Source organism: Strix uralensis, chromosome Z (genome assembly GCF_047716275.1).
Source record: "Strix uralensis isolate ZFMK-TIS-50842 chromosome Z, bStrUra1, whole genome shotgun sequence".
NCBI lineage: Eukaryota > Metazoa > Chordata > Aves > Strigiformes > Strigidae > Strix > Strix uralensis.
In genome coordinates this window covers 100,006,310-100,031,764 of record NC_134012.1, presented here as the reverse complement: position 1 = coordinate 100,031,764, position 25,455 = coordinate 100,006,310, and the positions used below count along the sequence as shown (strand labels likewise).

Here is a 25,455-nt window from a genome sequence, read left to right as displayed (position 1 = left end):
CATGCACGTTAGGTGGAGTGATCCCCCATGTGTCCAGCGCTGCAATAAAGAATGCCTGCCTCTAAAACGTCAAACTAAGTCTTAGAGAGTTCTTCTGAGACCGAATTTACGGTAACACTTCCTTTTTCTTTGCTTATTAACTCAAAGCTTTTTCACTGTTCCGCCCCTTTGTGCCAGCCTCTGTTTCCACTGGATGCACTTCACGGCGCGGGGACGAAGGGCACCAGGAGCTGGGCTCTGTGGGACTGATGCGCGACAGGGACCTGCGCTCCCTCACGGCTGCCGCGCGGTGGCTGTGGGCCGGTAGCGCCAGCACAGCCGGTGATGGAGGCGGCGAGGCGGGGGGGAGACCTAGGCCCACCTCACGGCGCCATGACACTCCGCCTCCTCCCTCAGCCTTCCCGCCGGGCTGCGCATGCGCCGAGGGGCGTTCCCGCGCGCGGGCGCGTCTGTCCCCGTACGTCGTGACGTCACGTCCGCCGCCGGGCTTCGCCATAGCAACGGACGCGCGGCCCCAGTGATGGAGGCGCCGCGGCGGTGCCGGGAGGTGACCGGTCCTTTCCCGCGCTCCGTTGCGTTGGTGAGGGGCCGTGCTCGGGCGGGTGGAGTCCGCTCCGCTCCCGAGGGGTGCGGGGTCCTTGGGGCGGGGCCTTCTGAGGGGAGCCGGGAGCGCTGTGGGGCGGGGAGCCCCGTGCTGTGCGGGCTGAGGGACTTGGGAGGACCCGCTGCCATCTGCTGTGAGTCTGTGGGGGAGCTGGTCCAAGTGGGCACTTGCAGAGCGGAAGGGACCTTAAAGATGGTCCAGTCCAACCTGCTGCCACGGGCAGGGACCCCTTCCACTAGCCCAGGTTGCCCAAAGCCCCGTCCAACCTGGCCTTGAACCCTTCCAGGGAGGGGCAGCCACAGCTTCTCTGGGCAACCTGTGCCAGGGCCTCCCCACGCTCACAGGGAAGAATTTCTTCCTTACATCTCATCTAAATCTCCCCTCTTTCAGTTTAAAGCCCTTACCCCTCGTCCTATCCCTACCCCCCTGATCAAGAGTCCCTCCCCCCTTTCCTGTAGCCCCTTTCAGTCCTGGGACGCCACTCTAAGGTCTCCCCGGAGCCTTCTCTTCTCCAGCTGAACCCCCCCAACTCTCTCAGCCTGTCCTCACATGGGAGCTGCTCCAGCCCCCCGAGCATCTTCGTGGCCTCCTCTGGCCCCACTCGAGCAGGTCCGTGTCCTTCTGCTGTTGGTGCCCCCAGAGCTGGACCCAGCACTGCAGGGGGGTCTCACCAGAGCGGAGCAGAGGGGGAGAATCCCCCCCCTCGCCCTGCTGCCCACACTGCTCTGGATGCAGCCCAGCACACGGGTGACTTTCTGGGCTGCCAGCGCACGTTGCTGGCTCACAGTCAATTTTCCACCCCCCAACCCCCCCAAGTCCTTCTCCTTGGGGCTGCTCTCCAGCCACTCCTCGCTCAGCCTGGATTTGTGCTGGGGATCGCCCCGACCCATGGGCAGGACCTTGCTCTTGGCTTTGTTGAACTCCATGAGGTTTGCCCGTCCCCCCTCTCCAGCCTGTCCATGTCTCTCGGGATGGATCCCTTCCCACACAGCTCGGTGTCGGTGGGAACTTGCTGAAGGTGCCTCAATCCCGCTGTCCATGTTGCTTTGAGGGTACATGGGCCCCGTGTGTGTGTGGTGGGGTGCAGCAGTGAGTGAGGAGGTGCTCAGAGCCCTGGGGAGCTGTGCCAGAGCAGGAGGTGGCTGGAGGTTACCTGTGCTGAGAACATTTGTTCGGTGTTTGTAAAGCAGACTGTAGACACCTGGGATATATAGAGGAAGGTATAAGCTGTAGCCTGGGCAACAGGCAAGTACTGGGCCCTGAAGCTATTTCATGCTCTTGTAGTGGTGATGTGGTCTTCAAGGCAAGGCTTGTTGGTATTTACCTCTAATTACCCCGAATTCTCATCATTTGGTGTTATGTACTTATTTGGTCATGAATTCAACTAAAAAAAAAAAAGCAGAATTACTGATTTTATTTTCACCACTGACATATGCTTTCTCTTACAGAGAGCCAAACCTCCTAAAGGACAAAGAAGTGATTTTCTCTTGGCCCGCAGACAGAAAGAAGAGGAACTCCTCGAAGATGCTCGTTTGTTAAAGCTGTACAACCAGCATCGCAAGGTCTATGAGTGGCATCAACGCAACGAACTAAAATGGCTGCACAGTGCTGTGCAGAGAAAAGTGGATGCGACAATGCAGGAGTATCTGGCAGCGACTGAGGAGAGACGAGAGAGGTATCAAACAAGTAGCAAATAATAATATCTGCCCTACTGTTTTCAACTTAACTGTATGCTTAGAGGAATGATTAGGGGAAAAACACTCCGTTGAGCTCAGCTCTGTACGTCACACAATCCATTGTGGCATGGTATTTGTTATTCATCATAACAGGAAGCATAGGGGGGCTTAATTAGTGGTCAGGCAGCTTTTGGGCTCCTGTTGTTAGTCACTGAGCCAGTCCCTAGAGATACATATTCACAGTAACTAGTACAGTTTAGGTGGCATTTAGAGCATTGTCTGCCAAATGCAAGATAAAAGTAGTATTACAGCACTTTTGTTGCTTGATTTTTAAAGAGAGTGAAGAGTACTTGATCAAAGTGTCAGAAGCTCTTATTGTTGGCTGTAACTGAGGGTTTTGTTGCAATGTCAACAAGTTAATGTTTAGGTCCTGCAAGTAACACTTTGCAGCACAGGGATTTGAAAAAAATAAAAAATTTATAAATCTTTCAAAAATAATAAGGGTAAGGCATATTACTGTCTTGTAAAGAACAGAATTGTGCTGATCTTAGAAAAAAAATCATGATTTAATTTTTCAGTTACTCTTTTGTGTTAAGTGACTTTGGAGTTGTGAAGTGCATCAGTTTGGTATGGTTCAATGTATCTTCATGGGACAGGAATTGTACACCAACAATTGTACACTGAGGTTGGAAGGAACCTCCTGGGATAATCTAGTCCAACTCCTGCTCAAGCAGTCACCTAGAGCAGGTTGCCCAGAACTGCATCCATTTGAGTTTTGCTTATCTCCACACACAGAGACTCCATCACCCCTGTGGGCAACCTGTTCCAGTATTTGAGCACCATCACAGTAAAAAAAAGTGTTTTCTTGTGTTGAGGTGGAATTTCACATGTTTTAGTTTGTGCCTGTTGCCTCTTGTTGTCACTGGGCACTACTGAGAAGAAGCTGTCTCCCTTTTCTGCATTCCCTCCCTTCAGGTGTTTGTATACATTGATAAGATCCCCCTGAACCTTCTCTCCAGGCTCAACAGTCCCAGATCTCACAGGAGAGAGAGAGCTTTAGGAGACATTCTCCTTTTAGGAGAGCTGCTCCAGTCCCTTAATCATTTTAGTGGCTGTTCACTGAGCTTGCTCCACTGAGTCGGTATCTGTCCTGTACTGGGGAGCCCAGAACTGGGCCCAGCATGCCGGGTGAGGTCTCATCAGTGCTGAGAGGAAGTGGTGTCCACCAGGGCTTGGTTTTGGGGCCACTCCTGTTTAACATCTTTATTGATGATCTAGACGAGGGGATCGAGTGCACCCTCAGTCAGTTTGCAGATGACACCAAGTTGGGTGGGAGTGTTGATCTGCTCGAGGGTAGGGAGGCTCTGCAGAGAGACCTGGACAGGCTGGAGTGATGGGCTGAGGCTGACTAGGGGGGTTTCAGTAAGGCCAAATGCCAGGTGCTGCACTTGGGCCACAACAACCCCCAGCAGTGCTACAGGCTTGGGGAGGAGTGGCTGGAGAGCTGCCAGTCAGAGAGGGACCTGGGGGGGGTGATTGATAATGAGCCAGCAGTGTGCCCAGGTGGCCAAGAAGGCCAATGGCATCCTGGCTTGTAACAGCACTAGCGTGGCCAGCAGGGACAGGGAAGGGATCTTACCCCTGGACTCGGCACTGGTGAGGCCGCCCCGCGATGAGTGGGTTCAGTTTTGGGCCCCTCACTCCAAAAAGGCCATTGAATGACTCGAGCGTGTCCAGAGAAGGGCAACGGAGCTGGTGCAGGGTCTGGAGCACAGGTGTGATGGGGAGCGGCTGAGGGAACTGGGGGGGTTTAGTGTGGAGAAGAGGAGGCTGAGGGGAGACCTCATGGCCCTCTCCAACTCCCTGAAAGGAGGGTGCAGAGAGGGGGGATGAGTCTCTTGGCCCAAGGAACAAGCGCCAGGACAAGAGGGAATGGCCTCAAGCTGCGCCAGGGCAGGGTCAGACTGGCTCTTAGGAAGGATTTCTTTGCAGAAGGGGTTGTTGGGCGTTGGAATGGGCTGCCCAGGGCAGGGGGGGAGTCCCCATCCCTGGAGGGGTTGAAGAGTCGGGTTGACCCAGTGCTGAGGGATCTGGTGGAGTTGGGAACGGTCAGTGTGAGGTTCATGGCTGGACTGGAGGATCTTCAAGGTCTCTTCCAACCGAGAGATGATTCTGTGATTCTGTGAAGGATCACCTCCCTCAGTGCTGGCAGTGCTTTTCCTCTTGCAGGCCAAGATGCTGTTGGCCTTCTTTGCCTCAAGGGTGCAGTGCTGCCTTACGTGCGGCTTCTCTGCCAGGACCCCCGAGTCCCTTTCTGCAGAGCCACTTTCCAGCCAGCCAGCTGCTAGCGTGAGGTTATTCCTCCCCAGGTGCAGGATTTTTGTTGAACTTCGTGGGGTTTGTTTTTATTTAGCTGATTAAGATCCCCGTGCTGTTTTTGCAGGGAGGCTTGCCTCAGTACCTGGTGAGGAGAGTGCAGTTCAGTTTGCAGCATTAGCAGGTCTCTGGCTTTGCTGCTGTGAGTCCCACCAGCAGTGCCAGCGTAGGTCCACGCAGTAGCAGGGGCATCCCTTTGCATAGAAGGGAGAGTCATTTCCCAGAGGCTGCTGTGGCATTTGGCGTGGAATTAGTGAGTTTCTGGATTTCTTAGGCCCAGGTTTCTTACTGCTAGGATTAATAGAGAGTTAAATGGTGATGTGTTTAAAAATTGCCAATTCGACATGATTTTCTCATCAGAGATCTTTCAGGATGAAATGGTTTACGGAGTGATGCTAAAATAAAAAGTAGCTTAAGAGAAGATACAATTATAGATGCGTAGAGGAGGGTGGTAAATACCAGGGAGGGATTACTCTGAAGGATAACAATAGTACAAGATCAAACTGATATCAACTAGTGACAAATGTAGCCTGGAAATTAGAAGAATCTGTTTAACTGGGGACTGAAGTTGTAAAGCAGCATTGGAAATGGGTTTGTAAGGTAAGGAGCTTAAATTCTGTCAGGACAGAATCACTCCTGTTGTGCTGTAAGATCCCCTCCGTGGGCACAACAGGAATGATCCCGGAATTAAAATTTGATGTTCCCTTGGATGTTTTCTTTGGCATTTGTAAGAAGTGTTGAAAGGAGCCCAGTACCCGTTTTGTGCTCATAACAAATAATCTAGACCTTTATCATTCAACAGAAGGATTGTTTTAGCTTTTATTTAAACATTTCCATCGCAGGCTTCGTGAGCTCCTGGAGGCAGAGGAAAGCAGGTACTTCGCTGAAATGGAGTCACTTGAAGAAACAGTACAGGAGAAACAAGAGAAAATGAGGGAGCGAGCAAAATTGCTGAGAGAGAAGAGAGAAAAAGAAAGACAGCAACTGGTGGCTGAAAAACGAGAGCAGCAATTCAGGTATCGCTGTAAAAATAACTTATAAAAGAGAATTTGCCTGAAGTAAATATGAAGAGGCAATTTAACAAGAAGGTGATAATAATAAACTGAGGAAGGAAAGTTGAATGTGGTTGAAATGATAAAAAAAATTAAGGTGAGCATCCCTGCATTTTCACCTGCCAAGTCAGCTGTTTTGTAATTCCTTGTTCTGGCGTGTAGTTCCATTTCAGCTTTATACTACTGGAGTGAAAAAGGTTCATGGAAGGTTAATTTGGCCTCAATCATGCTTATTAAGCTAATACATTGAAGATTCTTGAAAAGTTAAGTGTGTCCAAAAAGACAGTGGTTTTATTTATTGTATACTTTTAAAGAGTACCAGCCGAAGCTAAGGTTTTAATGCAACCTGAAGTTCTGTGCCAAACCTTCCTGAATTTGGCAACATCTTTTGAAGTCATTAAGATTTGCAGGTGCTTATCAGGCCCTGAGGCCTTGGCATGAAGTCTGACTTGTTCAGTTCTTGGAAATCTTGTTTTCTGAGGATGGGAGAAAAATAGTATTAATGTAATTTAATTGTAACCATTTGAAGTGTCTCTTCCCGGTCTCCTACAGTGCTCTGGAAATCCACAACACTGGCTTCTCAGTGTGCAGAGGCTAGGGATAAAAATCAACACTTGCTTTCACTTGTGCATAAACTCTAATTAACTAATTTCACAGATAAATGTTGGTTTCTTAAATGTGGCGTTTATTGACCGAGACAGCTGTTAAGGCAGGTTAATGCTGGTTTTAAAATATGGGCCCTCACAATTTACAATTCCTAGTTTGTTCTCTACCCATCACACAAAGTGGTTGAAATTCACTTTTAAAATTGTTTAGAGGAGATGCTACTGGAGCACCTTTTCTTTTGTACTTGTAGCTTGTCTTACGTGCCAAGGAGAAGGGATTCAGCGTGCGATTTAGACACCTAAAAGTAGGTGTCTGTGTGTTGGTGTCTTTATACTCACCGGGAATCTGAAATTGTGTTCTACTCAGTAGATCTTCATTGAGATCAGCACAGTTAAAGGAACCTAATGTCATCCTAAAGCTGGCATATAACAGTCTGCTGGGTGAACTGCACCCAGCTTCCACTGACTGCATTGATCAGGTTCCTATTGATCAGAAGGGGAATTTAGTTCACATGTAGACTCCTGTTTTAGATGCCTAATTTCAGATATTTTAATTGCAAAATGAACCTCACCAGCGAATCTCATCATCTGGTGATACATACATGGACTTTCATGCTGCAGTTGCCTGTCTTAATGTTTCAAATCCTCTTTCTTCCCAGTACAACCTACTGATATATGGTTCACACAGTCTCATGGGATCATTCCCATCATCCTGCTACCTTTCCCAGTCTGCTTTTGGGTCTAGGCAATATTCATGTCACATAGTTTCCCATCAAAAAGTGTTGCTGGAGCTTTACTACGTGGCGTTCTGTTGGCTGCAGTATTTCAGAGTATTTAGAGGCAGCAAAATAATTTTTCTTCACAGCTGTTGTGAGTGGCAGTCTTTGGGTATCTTTGCAGATGAATCTTCATCCGACAGTGCACAGAGTCCTTCTCTTTGACTGTCCTGATGTAATGGAAATATATTTCCATACTCAATTCCTCCCTCCATTCCTCTACTTTTAAATGAAAGGCCCTATAGAAACCCAAAACTTTAATAGCACCAGCTGACAACAGTTCACCTTGTCTGTTGTTCTCTCCTTTGAAAGGCAGATATATCTTTCTTCATGTATATGCTTAGTAATATTTTAAAGTTTTTTCTTCTCTGTCCTTTTCCAGTGAGGAAGGAAGTCTCTACTGTGGTGATCAATAACTTCTAATATCTGAATCTGCATGTATTTGTCTTCTTTTGTAGTGCAAAATCTGTTTTCCCCCACTGTTAGCTGTTACTCTTCCTCCTAAACCATCTTGGGCCATGCAGAGATCTGGGAGCAGGCTTTGCTGCTCGGGAGACCAAACACTTATTGAAGAGCCACAACCAGAAATCTGTAGTTGCATCATAACCTGTCCTATAGGGCAGTGGTCTCCAAACCTCTTTGATTTCTCTCCCCTATAAGTAAAAATAATTCTTAGTACTCACCCCCGGTATGTTTAATGATTTATAAATTATATACTTCTACTATTGTACTAGTACATTATGTATATTATAAAACATATGCAAAAAAAATTAAAAAGAGGGTGAGGTTAGGATTAAATAAACAGTATTTATATTTTTAATGTTACTTATTAATGGTACAAAACATATTTTCTCCCCGCACCCCAGCAGATTGTCTTGCACACCCCCACTTTGGAGACCGTTGCTCCAGGGCACACCCAGAGGAGCCCTGGGAGGCCATATTAGTACAAGGTGGATATACCCATGATTTCCTGGTTCTCTTTGCCTGTGAATTTACAGCTATTTTGATTGCCTTTCTGAAACCTAAGACATACTTTGTATTTCTTTTAACTTTAAGCAAGGCACTTCACTTTTTTGCACTATAGATCCTCAAACCTGGGGTATAGGAGCACCTATAGTGTACAGCAACAGGCAGCTCTTTTATCAGCGGTGTGGGCTGGGTTTGGAGCTGTAGCCTGAGGGTATAGATTTAACAGCTTCTCAGTAGTGTTATTAGCCAGGAAGGAAGAATCCTTTGTCCCAAGGTGACAAGGCAGAGTCCTTTGACCACTGGAGTCCCGCTGGAATTCATTTTCATGAAGAGCTACAACTTGTATGAAAAGATATTCAGCCAGTTTTAGCCTGAGAGCATGTTCATCGCTGGTATCTTTAAAGAAATTTGCAATTTCTTAAAATGTGCATAAAACACGTATTATATCCTTTTTCTTGTGATAACATCAGAAGCATCCATACAGAGAATGTTGTTATCACAGCAGCTTTGTACTGCAGCCATAAAATGAATAAATAACCTGGGGGGGGGGAATAAATGGAGTTTCTGTCTTTGGGAAGTTGCTACATACAGGCACAATTTTAATGTTAAGAAGCTTAGGATAGCAAAGTGAGGAAGAAAAACAGCCATCTGGGGGAGCAGATGTTTATAGGTTGCTGTAAAAGCTGCTTTGAAGGAATTATTTTGATGAAATCAAGCAATTACAGGGTTATTTTATATTAAAATTCTAACCATGCTGAACTTTTATTTAACTTCTCTTCCCCTCTGAGAATTCAATTAAATTCAGATTAGTTTATAATCATGAAAAAGGATAACTAATTTTTTATTCCCTCACTGCTGAGAGAACTTTGAACCCATTGTGTTAAGGTAACACAGTTATTTCTAATGGTGTAATATTTCAAATCTTAATAATGGCATGTTTCCCTCAGAACATTTGAGAAATATGTTTTTCATGAATACTAATTAGTACTGTGGTCTTTAATCACCGCTAACTCCTGCCCAGGAGTAGAAGGGTAGATCCCAGTGTTAAAATGGAAGAAACCTGGTAGTGATGGAGTATGTTTGTTGACCTGCTTGGAGGCAGGGGCACCTCTTGGAGCGCGCACACCACTGTGCTGCTCTCTGCTTTCCTGGAGGTTCCCATCTCGTACAGGAGGTGAACTGGCAGCTCATGGCTTGGACGGGCACACGCTTTGCTGGGTAAAACACTGGCTGGATGGCCGGGCCCAAAGAGTTGTGGTGAATGGAGTTAAATCTGGTTGGCGGCCGGTCACGAGTGGTGTCCCCCAGGGCTGGGTTTTGGGGCCGCTTCTGTTTAACATCTTTATTGATGATCTAGACGAGGGGATCGAGTGCACCCTCCGTCAGCTTGCAGATGACACCAAGTTGGGTGGGAGTGTTGATCTGCTCGAGGGTAGGGAGGCTCTGCAGAGAGATCTGGCCAGGCTGGAGCGATGGGCCAAGGCCAACTGTATGAAGTTCAATAAGGCCAAATGCCGGGTGCTGCACTTGGGCCACAACAACCCCCAGCAGCGCTACAGGCTTGGGGAGGAGTGGCTGGAGAGCTGCCAGTCAGAGAGGGACCTGGGGGGGGTGACTGACAGCTGGTTGAACAGGAGCCAGCAGTGTGCCCAGGTGGCCAAGAAGGCCAATGGCATCCTGGCTTGTATCAGCACTAGCGTGGCCAGCAGGGACAGGGAAGGGATCTTACCCCTGGACTCGGCACTGGTGAGGCCGCCCCGCGATGAGTGGGTTCAGTTTTGGGCCCCTCACTCCAAAAAGGCCATTGAATGACTCGAGCGTGTCCAGAGAAGGGCAACGGAGCTGGTGCAGGGTCTGGAGCACAGGTGTGATGGGGAGCGGCTGAGGGAACTGGGGGGGTTTAGTGTGGAGAAGAGGAGGCTGAGGGGAGACCTCATGGCCCTCTCCAACTCCCTGAAAGGAGGGTGCAGAGAGGGGGGATGAGTCTCTTGAGCCAAGGAACCAGCGCCAGGACAAGAGGGAATGGCCTCAAGTTGCGCCGGAGAAGGTTTAGACGAGATGTCAGGAAGTATTTCTTTGCAGAAGGGGTTATTAGGCAGTGGAGTGGATTGCCCAGGGAGGTGGTGGAGTCCCCATCCCTGGAGGTGTTTAAGAGTAGGGTCGATATAGCGCTGAGAGATATGGTGTAGATGGGAACTGGCAGTGCTAGGTTAATGGTTGGACTAGATGATCTTCAAGGTCCTTTCCAACCTAGTTGATTCTGTGATTCTGAAATTAGATAAGCAGGGAAACTCCCTTGGCTTCCTCCTTGAGCCCTGGGCAGGCTCTGGGGGAATCTGACTGTGGAGTGAAACCAGATATTTTCTGCTCAAAACAAAGGTGCCAGTTATTCTGACTTGCTGATTTTTGGTACATAAAGCTGGACCCGCTCACAGCGACTTTGGGTGCCTCACCTACGGGTGGACGCACCGCGTAGGATTTCCCACTTGCTGGGAAAGGCTCAACAAATCCTCGCTGCAGCCGGGGCTGCCCAGCGACTGCGGGTCTGGATGTTGGTAACGTATGCAAGGGGTGATGGATCCTTCTTAATTGCTATTCTCTCTCTCATGTAGTAATGAGTTGATGCATTACCCTGTATTTCCCTACTTGTTTCAGTGCACTATTCTGTCTTTTCTTATTGCATGTTTCCTGTATTACTCTGTTACATTATTTAGTTATCCCCAGTAAAACACGCCTGCTCTTTTCACTCTGCTGTCCGAGTTTAATTGGTATCCTTAATCAGCAAAACAGGTTCCTCGTTCCAGGGACAGTTTCTCCTTTAGAGGATACAAGCCCAACCCCCAGAGAATGCAAAGTTTGATTAGAGAATGTGGCCTGTCCTAGGATTGGGGGAGAAAAGTGCCAAGTGTGAGAGGTTTTATCTAATGGAAACTTGATGTTGATGAAAGGGCAGACTTGGCAGATGACTTGTTTCTTCCCAGTCAGGAACAGTTAAGAGGTTAGAAATGCCTTCTGAATATCAAGTAAAATGAGATTTTTGTTTTCATGGCATCGCTTTCCCTTTTGTCATTTGTGTATAGTGCTTAGCACCTTTCACCACTGCCTCTGTGGCATGAGGTGCTTTACAAATAGAGGATGAAGAGAGAGATGCCCTTGGCCTCAGAAGATACAGCTGAAATGTGAGGCAGCAACCAGTGAATGCTGACAGGAAGAAAATATGGCGAGACCTCTGCTTCTACATGAAATTACAGCTCAAGGGCTGTGTTCTTTGGCTGTATCTCACTCCTGCAGCACCAAGGGAGAGCGAGGTGTAGCAATCCCCTCTGCAGTCCCAGCTCTGGTTTTGCACGGCTCCACTGTCAGTTGGATTGGTTGGATGGCTGTCACTGTGGCACTGAGAACAGGGTCAGGCTCGCTTTCGGCACTGTCACTTTTTCTGGCTGTCAGCAGCTTGTTCAGCCAGTTCTGAACCGGAGGAGGGTTATTCAGGGAAATGCTCTTTGTAGTTTGTAAGCCCTAAGTAATTTTTATTAGGCTGGCTTAGCATGGAGTTTTATTGGTAAAGCTTTGGAAGATCTTGTAAGCCAACACATAATTATTACACGCTGGTAGTTGCCTCAGCCACATATTAATGACACCAGGAGCTGTGCTTGTTAGCTTGTTAGCGGGAGGTGACGAAGGAGCAGGATCAAGTAAAGAAACCATTGTTCTAGAGCATAATCTTACTAGTTTCGGGGCAGAAATGAGTTATAAACCACCAGTCACATCCTGTGTTGCTAAACTCTTTCCCTGTTTGCCTTATTGCCAGTGTAGATGTAGCAGGTGACCTGAGGGAGAGGCCAAATTTGTATTGTTTCTGTAGCTTCTGTGGAAGTGTGAATGCTTCTATTAATTCTATACCCAAAACCCAGGTCAGGGAATATAGATGTGGGTTTAGATGGAGACAGCAGCTATACTGGACTTAGGAATCATTTAGAAAAGTGAAGACTTTGCAAAGACAGATCCTTAGCAGAACCACAGAACATGTAAAAGCACCAAATATCTACTTTTAGTGCTGGCAAACATAATTTTGCTTTTAAGTGGGGAAGAAAAAAATCTTAGGCAATGGAATTGATTCAGATTTTGTTTCATTGCTGTAGTTATGAAAATGAAATAACTATCCTGATGTGGAGACTGATAGTACTATGAGAGAGTTACTTGATGAATATTTAATATTTTTGCTACACAGGATTGTCAGCTAAACATTGTATAAAGTAGTAGTATTTCACGTTATACAGGCACCTGCTGCTGTCATGTGGTGGCTCAAAATTCAGTCAGTGATATCTTATGATGTCTGCTATGAATTCCTAAATAGCATTGCAATGATCTGTAGGAGATGGTTTCATTCAGCGTGGAATTGTGAGGTATCTTTTTACTTCACAGCATTCATGTGTGTCTATCACACATCCTTAGAGCTTGTAGATCCTTAACACTTGTAGATCTTCACCACTGTCTGCTAGTTCCACATTTTGATTTTATGAAAATCTATATCCTGGTTGTAGAACAGAATTAAAATGCTTGTATATTGTTCAAATTAAATATTGTTTGATAGCATATGTTGATCTCAGTAGTGCTCCGTTTGCAAAAATAAAAGCAGAATCTGTAAATAGCTGTTTGTTCTTCAACCAAAGATAAATATCTGCTTACATGCAACTCAGTTGTGGTAAGTAAATGAAAACTGAAAGCTGCATTACTTGTTTGACCTTCTAGCTTCTCCAGACTTTTATTGCAACTTTTCTGAATTATCTCACAAAACTTCATTACAAAAATTTTCTAATAGGTGCTATTCAACTGTGTAACCTAAATTTCTGTGCTCAAAGTATTTTCTGAATGTGAATGAGCTTTCAAGTGACTAATAAACCTATTCTAAATCTTCGTTTGAGTAAAGAGCAACCTACATGTTTGAACAAGTGTAGTGTGCATGGTAAAAAAAAGTATATAGATATATACAAACCCAACACAGTGCATGTTCCGACTACATATATACATTTTATATAAAATACACATTGTATATATGATATGTATATATTGTGAATGTATATATAGAATTTTTTTTACAACTGCAAATATAGGATTTGCTCTTCAACTCGTTAGTGTCAAAATCTCCATCAAATCAGGCTCTTTGTGATTCCTTAAGCCTCACAAGGAGTCAGCGTCGAACCAGGTGTAGAATTGGCATCCTGAGCTGTAGTCCTTCGAGTAGTTATGACCTGGGAGCCTCCATCCATCACACACCTCCAGACTTGCTTATTACTTTGAGACTTTTTTTTTTTTAAACTTTTATGTTGCCTTTTAGACAACAATGCGAGGAGCTTCGTGTACAGTGGATGAAGAAGCATCAGAAGGAATTGTGTGAAGACCGGCTGGCCCAACTAGCTCTGAAGGAGGAATTGAAAAAGCAACAGAAGAAGGAGGAGCAGATGTTTGCAGAGCTTTGGGAAGAGGATAGGTTGGCTAAGGAAAAGCGAGAGGCAGTGGAGAGGCAGAAATCAGCAGAACAGAATCGGGAAATCTTGGATGTGCTCAGTGCCCAGGTAGCGATGCTCAGTGCTCACAAAGAGGAGGCAAAGCAGCTGAAGGAAGAAGAGGCTCGACTGCTGGTAATTTCCATACCATTCTCAATTCAGCATTGTTATAAGGCCCTCCTAATGATAGGCTTACTAGACATTTAGATTAATCCTTACCTTATTTGTATCTTCACTGATTCCATTAGTATCTGAGACTGTCCTATTATGCTAAGCCTCTTTTCCAGAGCTGTGGCAAATTCAGTCCTGTTTACAGAGGGAAATAGAGCTTTGGAAACTTAGCATTGTAAAGGCTTTTGGCATTCAAATCCTCTCAGAGCCTTTTGCCAGACATCTTTGCAATTTTCTGACTTCCAGTTTCTTGCGGGATAGCTAGAGAGTCTTGTGTCCCCGCTGTAATGTGTGACACCAGATCTCAGAGCATGATATATATGTTTACTCATCACGATAAGTGCACTGGAAGGAAGCAGCGAGAGTGTGCTGCTCCCAGAAGGGAAGGAGAGCCTGGAGCTGAGGGTGACAGCAGGCCAGGCGAGTACGCTGTCCTCCCCGACAAGCATCCCTCTGTACTCAAAGGAAGGGAGCAGAGCAGAATCACAGAATCCTTCAGGTTGGAAAAGACCCTTGGGATCATCGAGTCCAACCCTCAGCCCTACTCTACAAAGTTCTCCCCTACACCACATCCCCCAACAGCTCATCCAAACGACCCTTAAACACATCCAGGGGTGGGGACTCCACCCCCTCCCTGGGCAGCCTATTCCACTCTCTGACCACTCTTTCTGGGAAACATTTTTTCCTAATGTCCAGTCTGAACCTCCCCTGTTGCAGTTTAAAGCCATTCCCTCTTGTCTGCTGGCGGTAACCGGGGTCATCAGACATCCCAAACTGCTCAGCAGGTCTGGAGTGAGGAACTTGAAGGTGAAGCCGGGAATTCAAGTCAGCAGGTCTGGGTCAGGATCGACCTCAGGCACAGGCGTACCTGCAGCATAGCTCACGTAGGCACCAAGGGTGAGAGACTGAGCCTAACTGCAGCTCAGCCTAACTGCTGCTCCCAAGCGACTCCTCCCAGCCCTTTCTCACCCTTTTCCCAGCTCTCTGATCCAAGGCTCACAGGTTGCAGAGCCTGTTGGTGCACTCAGGACCCTGACACATACATGAGGAGACACATTTATATGAAAAATCCCAACTGCTGACTGAATTTCAGAATCTACATCCATTTATATATATTTTTTTTTAAACAAATTAGCAAGCAGTGCCTAAGCTCTCTCACCTATTAGTGCTGGCTGCTGTTGGGCGTCACACCGTGGGAGGCATTTGGCTCCCTTGGCCCAACTGTTTGGCCACAAACCTCTTTTTTCCTCATCTCTCCCCAGTGTAGACTTGCTGTAGTTGTGCTGGCTTTAGTTCACAGTATTCTGTGTTGACTTTGTGAGTTGTGGGAGACTATTTAGTTCAGACTCAGTCTTTGTCTTGGAGCTATTTACATGTAGCGATTGAATGAGCACTCAGGGTACTCTCAGGCACTGGAAGCTGATGTTGGCAAGAAACTCCACTACTTCTTAAAAATAATGACAATATTGAATCTAAAGCTCTGAAAATCCTGGCTGTAAAACAGTAAAGTCCTTATTCCAAGCTAGACTGTAACGTTTCACTTATTTAAAAACATGCAAAATAAAATTATTTGCTTGTAAACTTTTAAGGCACTGCCAAACCTTCCAGGCAAAGAACAATTCTACTTAACTGGCCTTTTCAGAAAAACACTCTTAGAATAGAAGACTTTGTAGCTTCCCCTGAAGACAGCTGCCTTGGGCTCTGTCAAGGAGATACATTTCTGGTGAAGTGGTTTAGTCTCTGAAAAAAGGCTTTCTTCAGAGGGTCCGTAAAGGAGAGGTTCTGTATTGAAGATGGGATGTCATCCTTTCTCAGCAGAAGAGGGATGTGACAGATGGCCTCATTACAAGTTTCTCAGTGTGGAGTTGGTAGCCTGTAATGATCAAGGGTTTCATCTGCATGAAGGACACGCTGTGGACAGCTGAGTGTCTGTATAATGGTTTCTTCTGGTTGTTGCAATGGAAATATGTAATTTAGTGAAGCAAAATTTGCACTTTTGCTACAATAGACCATATATGTGTATCCAGATCTCTCGGGCTGGACGACAAAACAGAGACAGCAACTTTTGCGTTAGCTACATTACCTACATTAGCTGCCTTCCTCCCGCTCTGTCTTTTCTCTCTGTTATAGAATTGGGACTTCTTGAGAAGGGGATTGAAATCATGTTTTTCTGGCTGTAGCCTCACAAGTGCTAGACAAGTTTCTGCCATAGCACTTTGGTCCTGGCTTGCAGATGGAGGGTTGGTAACAATTTCTTTGTACATTTGCAATGTTGCGTTGCCCCATCGTATAAACTTTTATAGAATAAGCAGCATAAATCTCATCCTTGGCTACTCTTATACAGCTTCACTGATGTCAGAATTCAGCCTAAAACATGTGCCAGCTTGCCTAGTAGACTGCTAACTGTTTCCACCTTCCTTCCTTCTTTACTGTTTAAAGTTTTTATGGATTGCTTAGTGGTTCAAATAATAGATAGTGAGTTTCAAAGCTGTTTTACCAGCTCCTGAAAGTGAATCTGGCCATTCAGGAAGACAGCAACCTCAGCTTTGGCTTTGAAACACTGGAAGAGTCAGTGGGTGCTTTATGTCCAGCATAACGAGTTACGTTCCTTTGGAGGTGCAGTTTGTGCTTCAGTATGGGGAAGATTAGACACGTTGTTTGTGGCAAACCTGCTGATGCATGTTAGAATATTTATTGATGTTACAAAAGAGATGTTGAATTTAAAGACAGATTAACAAAAAAACTCTCTACCTTCCAGACAGCTGAGGCATTGTTTCTGAGACCTGTAGATAGACTAATGGTGGCCACAAACTGTTTTACAACTATGAGTGCTTGTAAACTTACTCAAATGCAGGATGTTCAGGAATTACGTGAAGTTACTTTATTGATGCTGCTTTGGGATTTTTTTTTTTTCTTTTGGCTGAATAATCTGGAATATACATATACCTGTTTGATCTTGAATATACGTTTGCTAGTTTTCATTGTTTCTTTCTTAAGAACTCAACTTTACATCCATTTTCCTGTTCTTTCCAATATAAAGTGGAATGGTTTGAAGACATGGAAATTCATTAATTGCCCGTCAGAATATAAGGATACAATTAGTTTGTGCAACCTTATGTCTGCACAGACACAGGACAGATAATATATGCAGAAACAGGAGGAACACGTGGCTCTGTTACCAGTTAGTGGTTATGGCTGCGTGTGAAGACTTGGATATAGATCATACGTGCTGTAATGATATTGATTTCTTTAAAGAGAAGACTCTGTCTATCCACTTGAAATCCTTGGAGTGCATCTGGCATTCCAGTGTTTCAGTACTGAAGTGCATGTGATAGTTAAAGAGAAAAAATCCTGAATTCTAATGAATGGTATACTAAAATGTACATGCTTTAACAGGTCTAATGGATGCCACGAATTCTCTAATGTCAGCAAGAAAGGCTTTAAAAATTTATCTTTGCTCTTCAATGTTCCAATCAAGCTAATTCTAGCTATCACTTAGTTTGAAGTTATGTGATGATTTTACAAGCTGGCTATTTTTACTGTTGTAGGAAGAACAACAGCAACTGCTTCAGCTAGAAAGTAAACAACTTCAGATGGCAAAACTATGGAAACAGAAGGAATGCAGGGATATGTTGCTCAGCGCAGCACAGGACAAGAAGAATCGTCTTCATGAAGAAAAACAAGGTGAACTTGCCCTAGAGATGAAGATCTTAGAAAAATCTCTTCAGGAACACCACGAGGACGCAGAGGAGAAAACAAAAAGAAAAGTAAGGGCCAGAGGTGTTCGTTGTGAAGTTGTGGGGTGTCGCGGATGGAGTGATGCATTTCACTCGTCAGAGGGTAGTAGCAATATGTGTATTGATATAAAACAACGATTTAACAAAGCTTGATAGTAAATGCGGCAGCGGTTTAACAAGATTCGATGGCAAGGCTCGCTTGATATTTACTGCACAGAGGACAAGGGCAGACAAAACTGTCAGGGAGACCCTCCCGTTGAGTCACGCAGTTCAGAGTGGACCCCTTTGCTTTCTAAACTTCTCAGAGAGGAGTCTACGTGCAGCTAGATCCACCCCTAGTCCCAGACTCAGTCGGTGGTTTATGTCTAAAGCATTATATGTGTGCAATCAATCCTTTCTATCCCTTAGCTAAGATTTCAAAGTTTTATCATGCCATTAATCACTTACCCTGAGAATCTGTTGCAGCAAAGACTCTCTAGACCTCGAGGAGTAACCTTGTGAGGTGTCCCTACGCAAGGGGAGATCTTGGCGTGCAGCCTGCTGCCATGCAGGAGAGCTCAAGCGGCCCTGGGCTGTCCACTATTTGTGGAGTAAGATAATTGACTCATATTTGCATACTGACTACAGAAGTTAGTTTCTTCCAAATTTAGCCTGAGTCGGGCATTGCCAGCACTGTGGTTACAGAATCACAGAATCCCAGAATCATCTCAGCTGGGAAAGACTTTGAAGCTCCTCCAGTCCAACCATGAACCTCACACTGACCGTTCTCAACTCCACCAGATCCCTCAGCGCTGGGTCAACGCGACTCTTCAACCCCTCCAGGGATGGGGACTCCCCCCCGCCCTGGGCAGCCCATTCCAACGCCCAACAACCCCTTCTGCAAAGAAATCCTTCCTAAGAGCCAGTCTGACCCTGCCCTGGCGCAGCTTGAGGACATTCCCTCTTGTCCTGGTGCTTGTTCCTTGGCTCAAGAGACTCATCCCCCCTCTCTGCACCCTCCTTTCAGGGAGTTGTAGAGGGCCATGAGGTCTCCCCTCAGCCTCCTCTTCTCCACACTAAACCCCCCCAGTTCCCTCAGCCGCTCCCCATCAGACCTGTGCTCCAGACCCTGCACCAGCTCCGTTGCCCTTCTCTGGACACGCTCGAGTCATTCAATGGCCTTTTTGGAGTGAGGGGCCCAAAACTGAACCCACTCATCGCGGGGCGGCCTCACCAGTGCCGAGTCCAGGGGTAAGATCCCTTCCCTGTCCCTGCTGGCCACGCTATTGCTGATACAGGCCAGGATACTATTGACCTTCTTGGCCACCTGGGCACACTACTGGCTCCTGTTCAGCCAGCTGTCAATCACCCCCCCAGGTCCCTCTCTGACTGGCAGCTCTCCAGCCACTCCTCCCCAAGCCTGTAGTGCTGTTGGGGGTTGTTGTGGCCCAAGTGCAGCACCCGGCATTTGGCCTTAGTGAACTTCATACAGTTGGCCTTGGCCCATCGCTCCAGCCTGTCCAGGTCTCTCTGCAGAGCCTCCCTACCCTCGAGCAGATCAACACTCCCACCCAACTTAGTGTCATCTGCAAACTGACTGAGGGTGCACTCGATCCCCTCATCTAGATCATCAATAAAAACAGTAGTGGCCCCAAAACCGAGCCCTGTGGGACACCACTAGTGACCGGCCGTCAACTGGATTTAACTCCGTTCACCACAACTCTTTGGGCCCGGCCATCCAGCCAGTTTTTTACCCAGCACAACGTGTGCCCGTCCAAGCCACAAGCAGCCAGTTTCATTAGGTGGGTGCATTGTTCAAATTATCCCTTGGGTACTCTATTGTTATCTGGCTCCCCGAATCCCCTTTGAGTCAGATGCAGCCATCACACCCAGACACAGCCATTACCACCACCACTGGTTGCTTATCACTTGAACGGCGTTACGGGAAATACAAGTCAGCTTGGGAGGGGGCAATACCTCATCTAGACTGATTCTGTGACCCTTAGTCAACTGCACAGTATAAATGAGATCAGCCACAAGCCTTTTTCTCTGAACAAGTTGATTCTTTTGTTGCATAGCCTGTTGCCTCTCTTCCTGCCAGCGCTCTGCTTCTCTGAAGAAGCCCATTATTTGTTAAAACCCCAGCGAGGACTTTAAAGCATGGTTTGCAATCAGCAAGGCTACCAGGCTAGACAAAAGAAGGGAACTCTCAGGAAATCCTGGAATCTTGTCCCTCTGTTCTTATTTAATCTGTATACATCATCCTTATACCGCATGGACACAATGGAGGTTAGAAAAATATTTTTGTTTCGTGGACCTGATTTATTAAATATTTGGAACTGCAGAGGAAAGTAAATACTTAACATTCTAATTCATTAATACTAAGATACGGTTTTAAGTCCTTAATAGCTGGATATATAGATGCAAAACATGTTAAATATCTTGGAGATGCCGTGAAACGATGGATGTGTCTTTCACGTCCTAAATTTAAAACAAGGAGATTGTCCAACTTCAGAGTGAAAATGGGTCTCATGGTAACTTTAAGACAGAGCAGGGAACTGCATTTATTACTCTGCTCAAGGTATTTAGAAGCTCTTGTAGGCTAGGGAAGTTATATAAACTCACTGTTAGACCTTGGCACAAAATTAGAGGAGGTGATATTTATTATTATTATATTAAAATTATAATAATATTAAAATTATTATAATATTTATTGGATCCCAAGGCTTCTAATGCAGGTGATGGTGAAATAGTGTGGTCAGCTGTGGAAAGTTTGTAAAATGTCTGTGTGGTAGCATTGTGGTTTGAGTCCAGAGGGCAGCTGAGCACCACGCATCTGTTCACTTACCCCTTCCCCCCAGTGCTGGGAAGGAAAAAATGAATCCAAAGGCTCAGGAATGGACATAAGGATGGGTGGGGGGGGTGGGGGGGTGGGTGTGTGTGTCACTCACCTATTATGGTCATGGGCAAAAGGCATGTTTGTTAGGGGAAGAAAAAGGACATCCCTTTAATTCAAACACTAACAACAACGACCTTAACAGACAAAATGGGACAGTGAGAAGTGTTACCATATCTTAAAACCACCTCCCCCCACCCCTCCCTTCTTCCCAGGCTCCCCAATATCTCTACCTCCACCCCCAGCGGCGCAGGGGAGGGGAATGCAGTCAGTGCTGCTGTTCCTTCCTCCAAGGCTGGGGGGAAGCACTCTTCTGCATTCCTCCCCCTGCTCCACGTCACGTCCCTCTCACAGCAGACAGTCCCCCACAAACTCTCTCTGCCATGAGTTCTCCCCACGGGATGATTCTTCCCGAGATGCTGCGCCATGGGTCACCCCCACGTGTTGCACCTCCCAGCGCTGAACTACAACTGCGGGGGCCGCTTCTCCCCACAGAGTCCCGGGGGTCCCCCACAGGCCGCAGGCGAATCTCTGCTCCTCCAGTGACCCCCATGGGTGATGGGGGTGGCCCTGCCCTCTCACCACAGGGTACAGGGGGGCTCCATGCTCTGGTGCATCTCCCCCTCTTCCTCCTCCTTCCTCCCACTGACCTTGGTGTTCACAGAGGCGTCCTTCTCCTAAATCCTCCTCACAACTCCTCCCAAATTCCCCTTCTTAAATACATTATTGCAGAGGCTCACCACCATCACTGATTGGCCTTGGCCAGAGGTGGGTTCAACTTGGAGCTGGGGGAGCTTCAAGCAGCTTCTCACAGGGGTCACCGCTGTAGCCCCCTCCCCTGCTACCAAAAACCCACCACACAAACCCAGCACATGTAGGCAGCTGAGCTGCTGTGGGGGAAGTGATCACTCTGTATTTGTTCTGCTCTTACGCTGTTGTCCAGGCACTGTCGTCTGGCCAGGAAGAAGAGTGTGCACAGCTCCTTCCCATGGCAGGGTTTGGAACGGAGCTCTAGGCCGCAAACCAGCACTTCACATTTTGAAAGGCTTTTTGGAACTCATTTACTCAAATCTGCAAATGTCTGTGTGTTTGCAGCAAGAGCTGTTGAAGGAGCAACAGACTTACCTGGCACACCTGGCTCAACAGCTGGAGGAGGAGAAACAGCAAGAAAAAGAAGAGGACAAGCTGCTCAAAGAAGAGATGGCGAAGGTTTGGGCCAAGAAGGCTGAGCAAATGCAATTAGAAAAGGAGGCTAGAAAGCAGCTACTGAAAGATGTCCTGAATACAAGACAACTGCAGATTGAGGAGAAGTGTAAGTAATGGTATATCCTGGCTTGTATCAGCACTAGCGTGGCCAGCAGGGACTGGGAAGGGATCTTACCCCTGGACTTGGCACTGGTGAGGCCGCCCCTCGATGACTGTGTTCAGTTTTGGGCCCCTCACTCCAAAAAGGCCATTGAATGACTCGAGCGTGTCCAGAGAAGGGCAATGGAGCTGGTGCAGGGTCTGGAGCACAGGTGTGATGGGGAGCGGCTGAGGGAACTGGGGGGGTTTAGTGTGGAGAAGAGGAGGCTGAGGGGAGACCTCATGGCCCTCTGCAACTCCCTGAAAGGAGGGTGCAGAGAGGGGGGATGAGTCTCTTGAGCCAAGGAACCAGTGCCAGGCCAAGAGGGAATGGCCTCAAGCTGCACCAGGGCAGGGTCAGACTGGCTCTTAGGAAGGATTTCTTTGCAGAAGGGGTTGTTGGGCGTTGGAATGGGCTGCCCAGGGCAGGGGGGGAGTCCCCATCCCTGGAGGGGTTGAAGAGTCGGGTTGACCCAGCGCTGAGGGATCTGGTGGAGTTGGGAACGGTCAGTGTGAGATTCATGGTTGGACTGGAGGACCTTCAAGGGCTTTTCCAAACAAGATGATTCTGTGATTCTGTAATAACAACTCACTGTCTGTGCACCAAACCTATGGCTTGAATGCCATCCTCGGCAAAGGCAAAGGGAGTACAACACACTGATTTTGGGAACACCAGCTGGCCCAACGTGCACGGGCTGTGTGGTTGAGTGGGCAACAATGCTGCTGTCCCTGAATCTGCTTCTGAATCTTTACTCCTACAGGCATTCCTCGCACTAATTTCCCATTGCTGTCAACAGAGCAAAGCCTAGCAAAGTAAGGATTGCATGGGCAAGCAGTCATTATTATTAATTATCTTCTTATTATCATGATGATGAAGTTCTGAATGTGAAATCTTTTCTAAGTGGGTGAAAAACAAATAAGCTGGGAATACACTTGCTATTGTTTTTGTGCCTCTTCAGAAACAACATCGCTCAGGCTTGCTATGAATGCTGCTTGGCTTCAATACAATCTCGCTGTCCCTTCAAGCTTAGTATTATCTTCTAAAAGTTTGTTGTGTTTTTTTTACAGTGCAGAGAAATGCAAAGGAGCAGGAAGAACTTGCTCAAGAGAGGAAGTTATTATCTGAAGCAATCACAGAACTCAAGCATGTAGAAGACGAAAAACACGCAAGGTATTTTTCTTTTAGGCCATTGGTTCATTTCTTTGCAGATCAAACTTGGGAATAGGTTAATTTTCATTTTCAGATGACTTTAAGAGCACTGGGTGGGCTTTTTTCTGGTCAGAGAGGCTCTGCCACCATGTAGCCTATCAGCTCCAAATGCCTCAATCGCAGCCCTGTTATATTGCGATTGGTATGAAATCACTAATTCTGCTCTCATCATACAAATAATGGTGTTTCATTACATATGCTTGTTTTGGTCTTTTTGAACCATCATGTGACTTACATCGATGATGTTTATTAAATACATCCCCTCATACTCTGAGCTGTCATTAGGAGTGGCAGAGGTTGGGGAGGAGGGTTAATGAAAGGTTAGTTCATTACTTACCTAGGAGAACTAGGTAACTCAGCAAGGCTTGTTGCTAAACTCCACCCACCTGCATCCCTTAAATAGTCATAGAATCAGCCACCAAAATACCAGACTACTGCACGTGCTTCTCCTGACCTGAACAGTTCCTCAGGGTGAGAACACAGTTACTCGCAGTAGCTGAAATGTTCCTCTGGGTGTCATGCAAAGCCTAGGGCAAAGGGCCTTATTTCACTTCATTTCCCTTTTGTCATCCAGCCCTTTCTGCCTGCTTGTCTTTGGGACTTACCGAGTAGCTCCTTCCAGAGCCAGTGTCTGTTGTGTTCTCAGATGGCTTTATGGGCAACAATCCCCCAGCTGGGGCACAAATCAACCCCCAGCAGTGCTACAGGCTTGGGGAGGAGTGGCTGGAGAGCTGCCAGTCAGAGAGGGACCTGGAGGTGTTGATTGACAGCTGGCTGAACAGGAGCCAGCAGTGTGCCCAGGTGGCCAAGAAGGCCAATGGCATCCTGGCTTGTAACAGCACTAGCGTGGCCAGCAGGGACAGGGAAGGGATCTTACCCCTGGACTCGGCACTGGGGAGGCCGCCCCTCGATGAGTGGGTTCAGTTTTGGGCCCCTCACTCCAAAAAGGCCATTGAATGACTCGAGCGTGTCCAGAGAAGGGCAACGGAGCTGGTGCAGGGTCTGGACCACAGGTCTGATGGGGAGCAGCTGAGGGAACTGGGGGGGTTTAGTGTGGAGAAGAGGAGGCTGAGGGGAGACCTCATGGCCCTCTCCAACTCCCTGAAAGGAGGGTGCAGAGAGGGGGGATGAGTCTCTTGAGCCAAGGAACCAGCGCCAGGACAAGAGGGAATGGCCTCAAGCTGTGCCAGGGCAGGGTCAGACTGGCTCTTAGGAAGGATTTCTTTGCAGAAGGGGTTGTTGGGCGTTGGAATGGGCTGCCCAGGGCAGGGGGGGAGTCCCCATCCCTGGAGGGGTTGAAGAGTCGTGTTGACCCAGCGCTGAGGGATCTGGTGGAGTTGAGAACGGTCAGTGTGAGGTTCATGGTTGGACTGGAGGAGCTTCAAGGTCTTTTCCAACCAAGATGATTCTGTGATTCTCTGAAATCTCACCCTTCTGAAGGAAACATGCTGAGCTTCATTTTGGATATGCTTCACTTAAGCCAAGATGGCATTCAGCAGCGTCAGGGAGTGTTGGTGGTTCAAGTGCGTTGCGTTAGTGCGCAAGTCGCAACTAGACTGTTGGCATTTTAAGTGTCTGTGAATCTGTGTGGCTCCTGCTCCAGAAGTGCCTGAACACGCCGGTAGACTTCCACTGCTTCTCCAGAGGGTAGTGAAAAGAATCTATGAGTCTTGAGGTAGACTGGAAGAACGTTTTCTTCTGAGAGCCATTTCCTAGCGTCTCCATACAACGCCGCAGCAGGAGCCTGCACCCTGCCTTCCCCCCTGACAGTAACTTATCTTCAGAGTGAGGGAGCAGAGTCGGGCTCTAAGGCTGCTGCAGCAACGAGCCTGAGCTAGGAAAGGACTGAGATCTGATACTCTCATTCTCTGTCCTCTCACTGCCACTCTGAGGGGCAGGGAAGGTACGTGGATTACAAGGTGTTCCTCTTTTTTTTTTTTTTGTTAAGCGCTGATTTTTGCAATCTGTTTTATGAGATATGAGAGAATGCAATTCGTTCTCCGAAGGTCAGCATGTGGCCTTTGGTTAACGGAGGGGTAGTTATTCTTAACACCTAAAAGGAGTTTTGCATGGTTCTTTAGTCAAAGGTTGATTGCTAACAGATTTAATAATCATAATAATAAAAAAGTTATTTTTTAACCCGCACTTCATAAATAATCTATTCATGCCATTTCCAGAAAAAGAAAGGAAGCAAAAGATTACCAAGAGCAACTCAAAGCTCAAATTGCCGATCGACAACAGGCCCGTGATGCTGAGCAAGAAGAGAAGCAGCGAGAATATGAATCGGATCTAGCAGCAGAGAGAGCTTACCAAGAAAGAGTACAGGACATTCTATCAAGGCCTTTTGAGAAACTAGCAAAAACCCACCCTTTGAGAAGAAAACTAATGTCTTAAATATCAAGAAAATAATTTATGATTTTTCAGCTCACTTGGTTGCCTTTAAAAAAACGTTTTCTAAGGGTGTTTATAACTGACTCGAGTTAGCAGACCCCTCTCCATTGTGATGATCAAAATATTTAACTGGAAAATACAATAAACTTACTATTTTAAAGGTTA

The 25,455-nt window shown here is 46.8% G+C and overlaps 1 protein-coding gene across 1 annotated transcript; it reads left to right on the top strand.

Moving 5' to 3' along the window:
- Window positions 1–503: 503 nt before the first annotated feature.
- CFAP53 (cilia and flagella associated protein 53) lies at window positions 504–25,455 on the top strand. Its single transcript, XM_074857043.1, has 8 exons — window positions 504–580; window positions 2,053–2,279; window positions 5,499–5,672; window positions 13,394–13,697; window positions 17,282–17,500; window positions 21,441–21,657; window positions 22,758–22,860; window positions 25,077–25,455. The coding sequence occupies exons 1-8, from the start codon at window positions 521–523 to the stop codon at window positions 25,291–25,293; spliced, it is 1,521 nt and encodes a 506-aa protein (XP_074713144.1). The 5' UTR covers window positions 504–520; the 3' UTR covers window positions 25,294–25,455.

Coding starts and splice junctions, on each gene's coding strand:
- CFAP53 (XM_074857043.1), top strand. CDS start 521: ATGGAGGCGCCGCGGCGGTGCCGGGAGGTGACCGGTCCTTTCCCGCGC. Junction 5,673..13,393: donor AAACGAGAGCAGCAATTCAG/GTATCGCTGTAA, acceptor GTTGCCTTTTAG/ACAACAATGCGAGGAGCTTC. Junction 22,861..25,076: donor GAAGACGAAAAACACGCAAG/GTATTTTTCTTT, acceptor TGCCATTTCCAG/AAAAAGAAAGGAAGCAAAAG.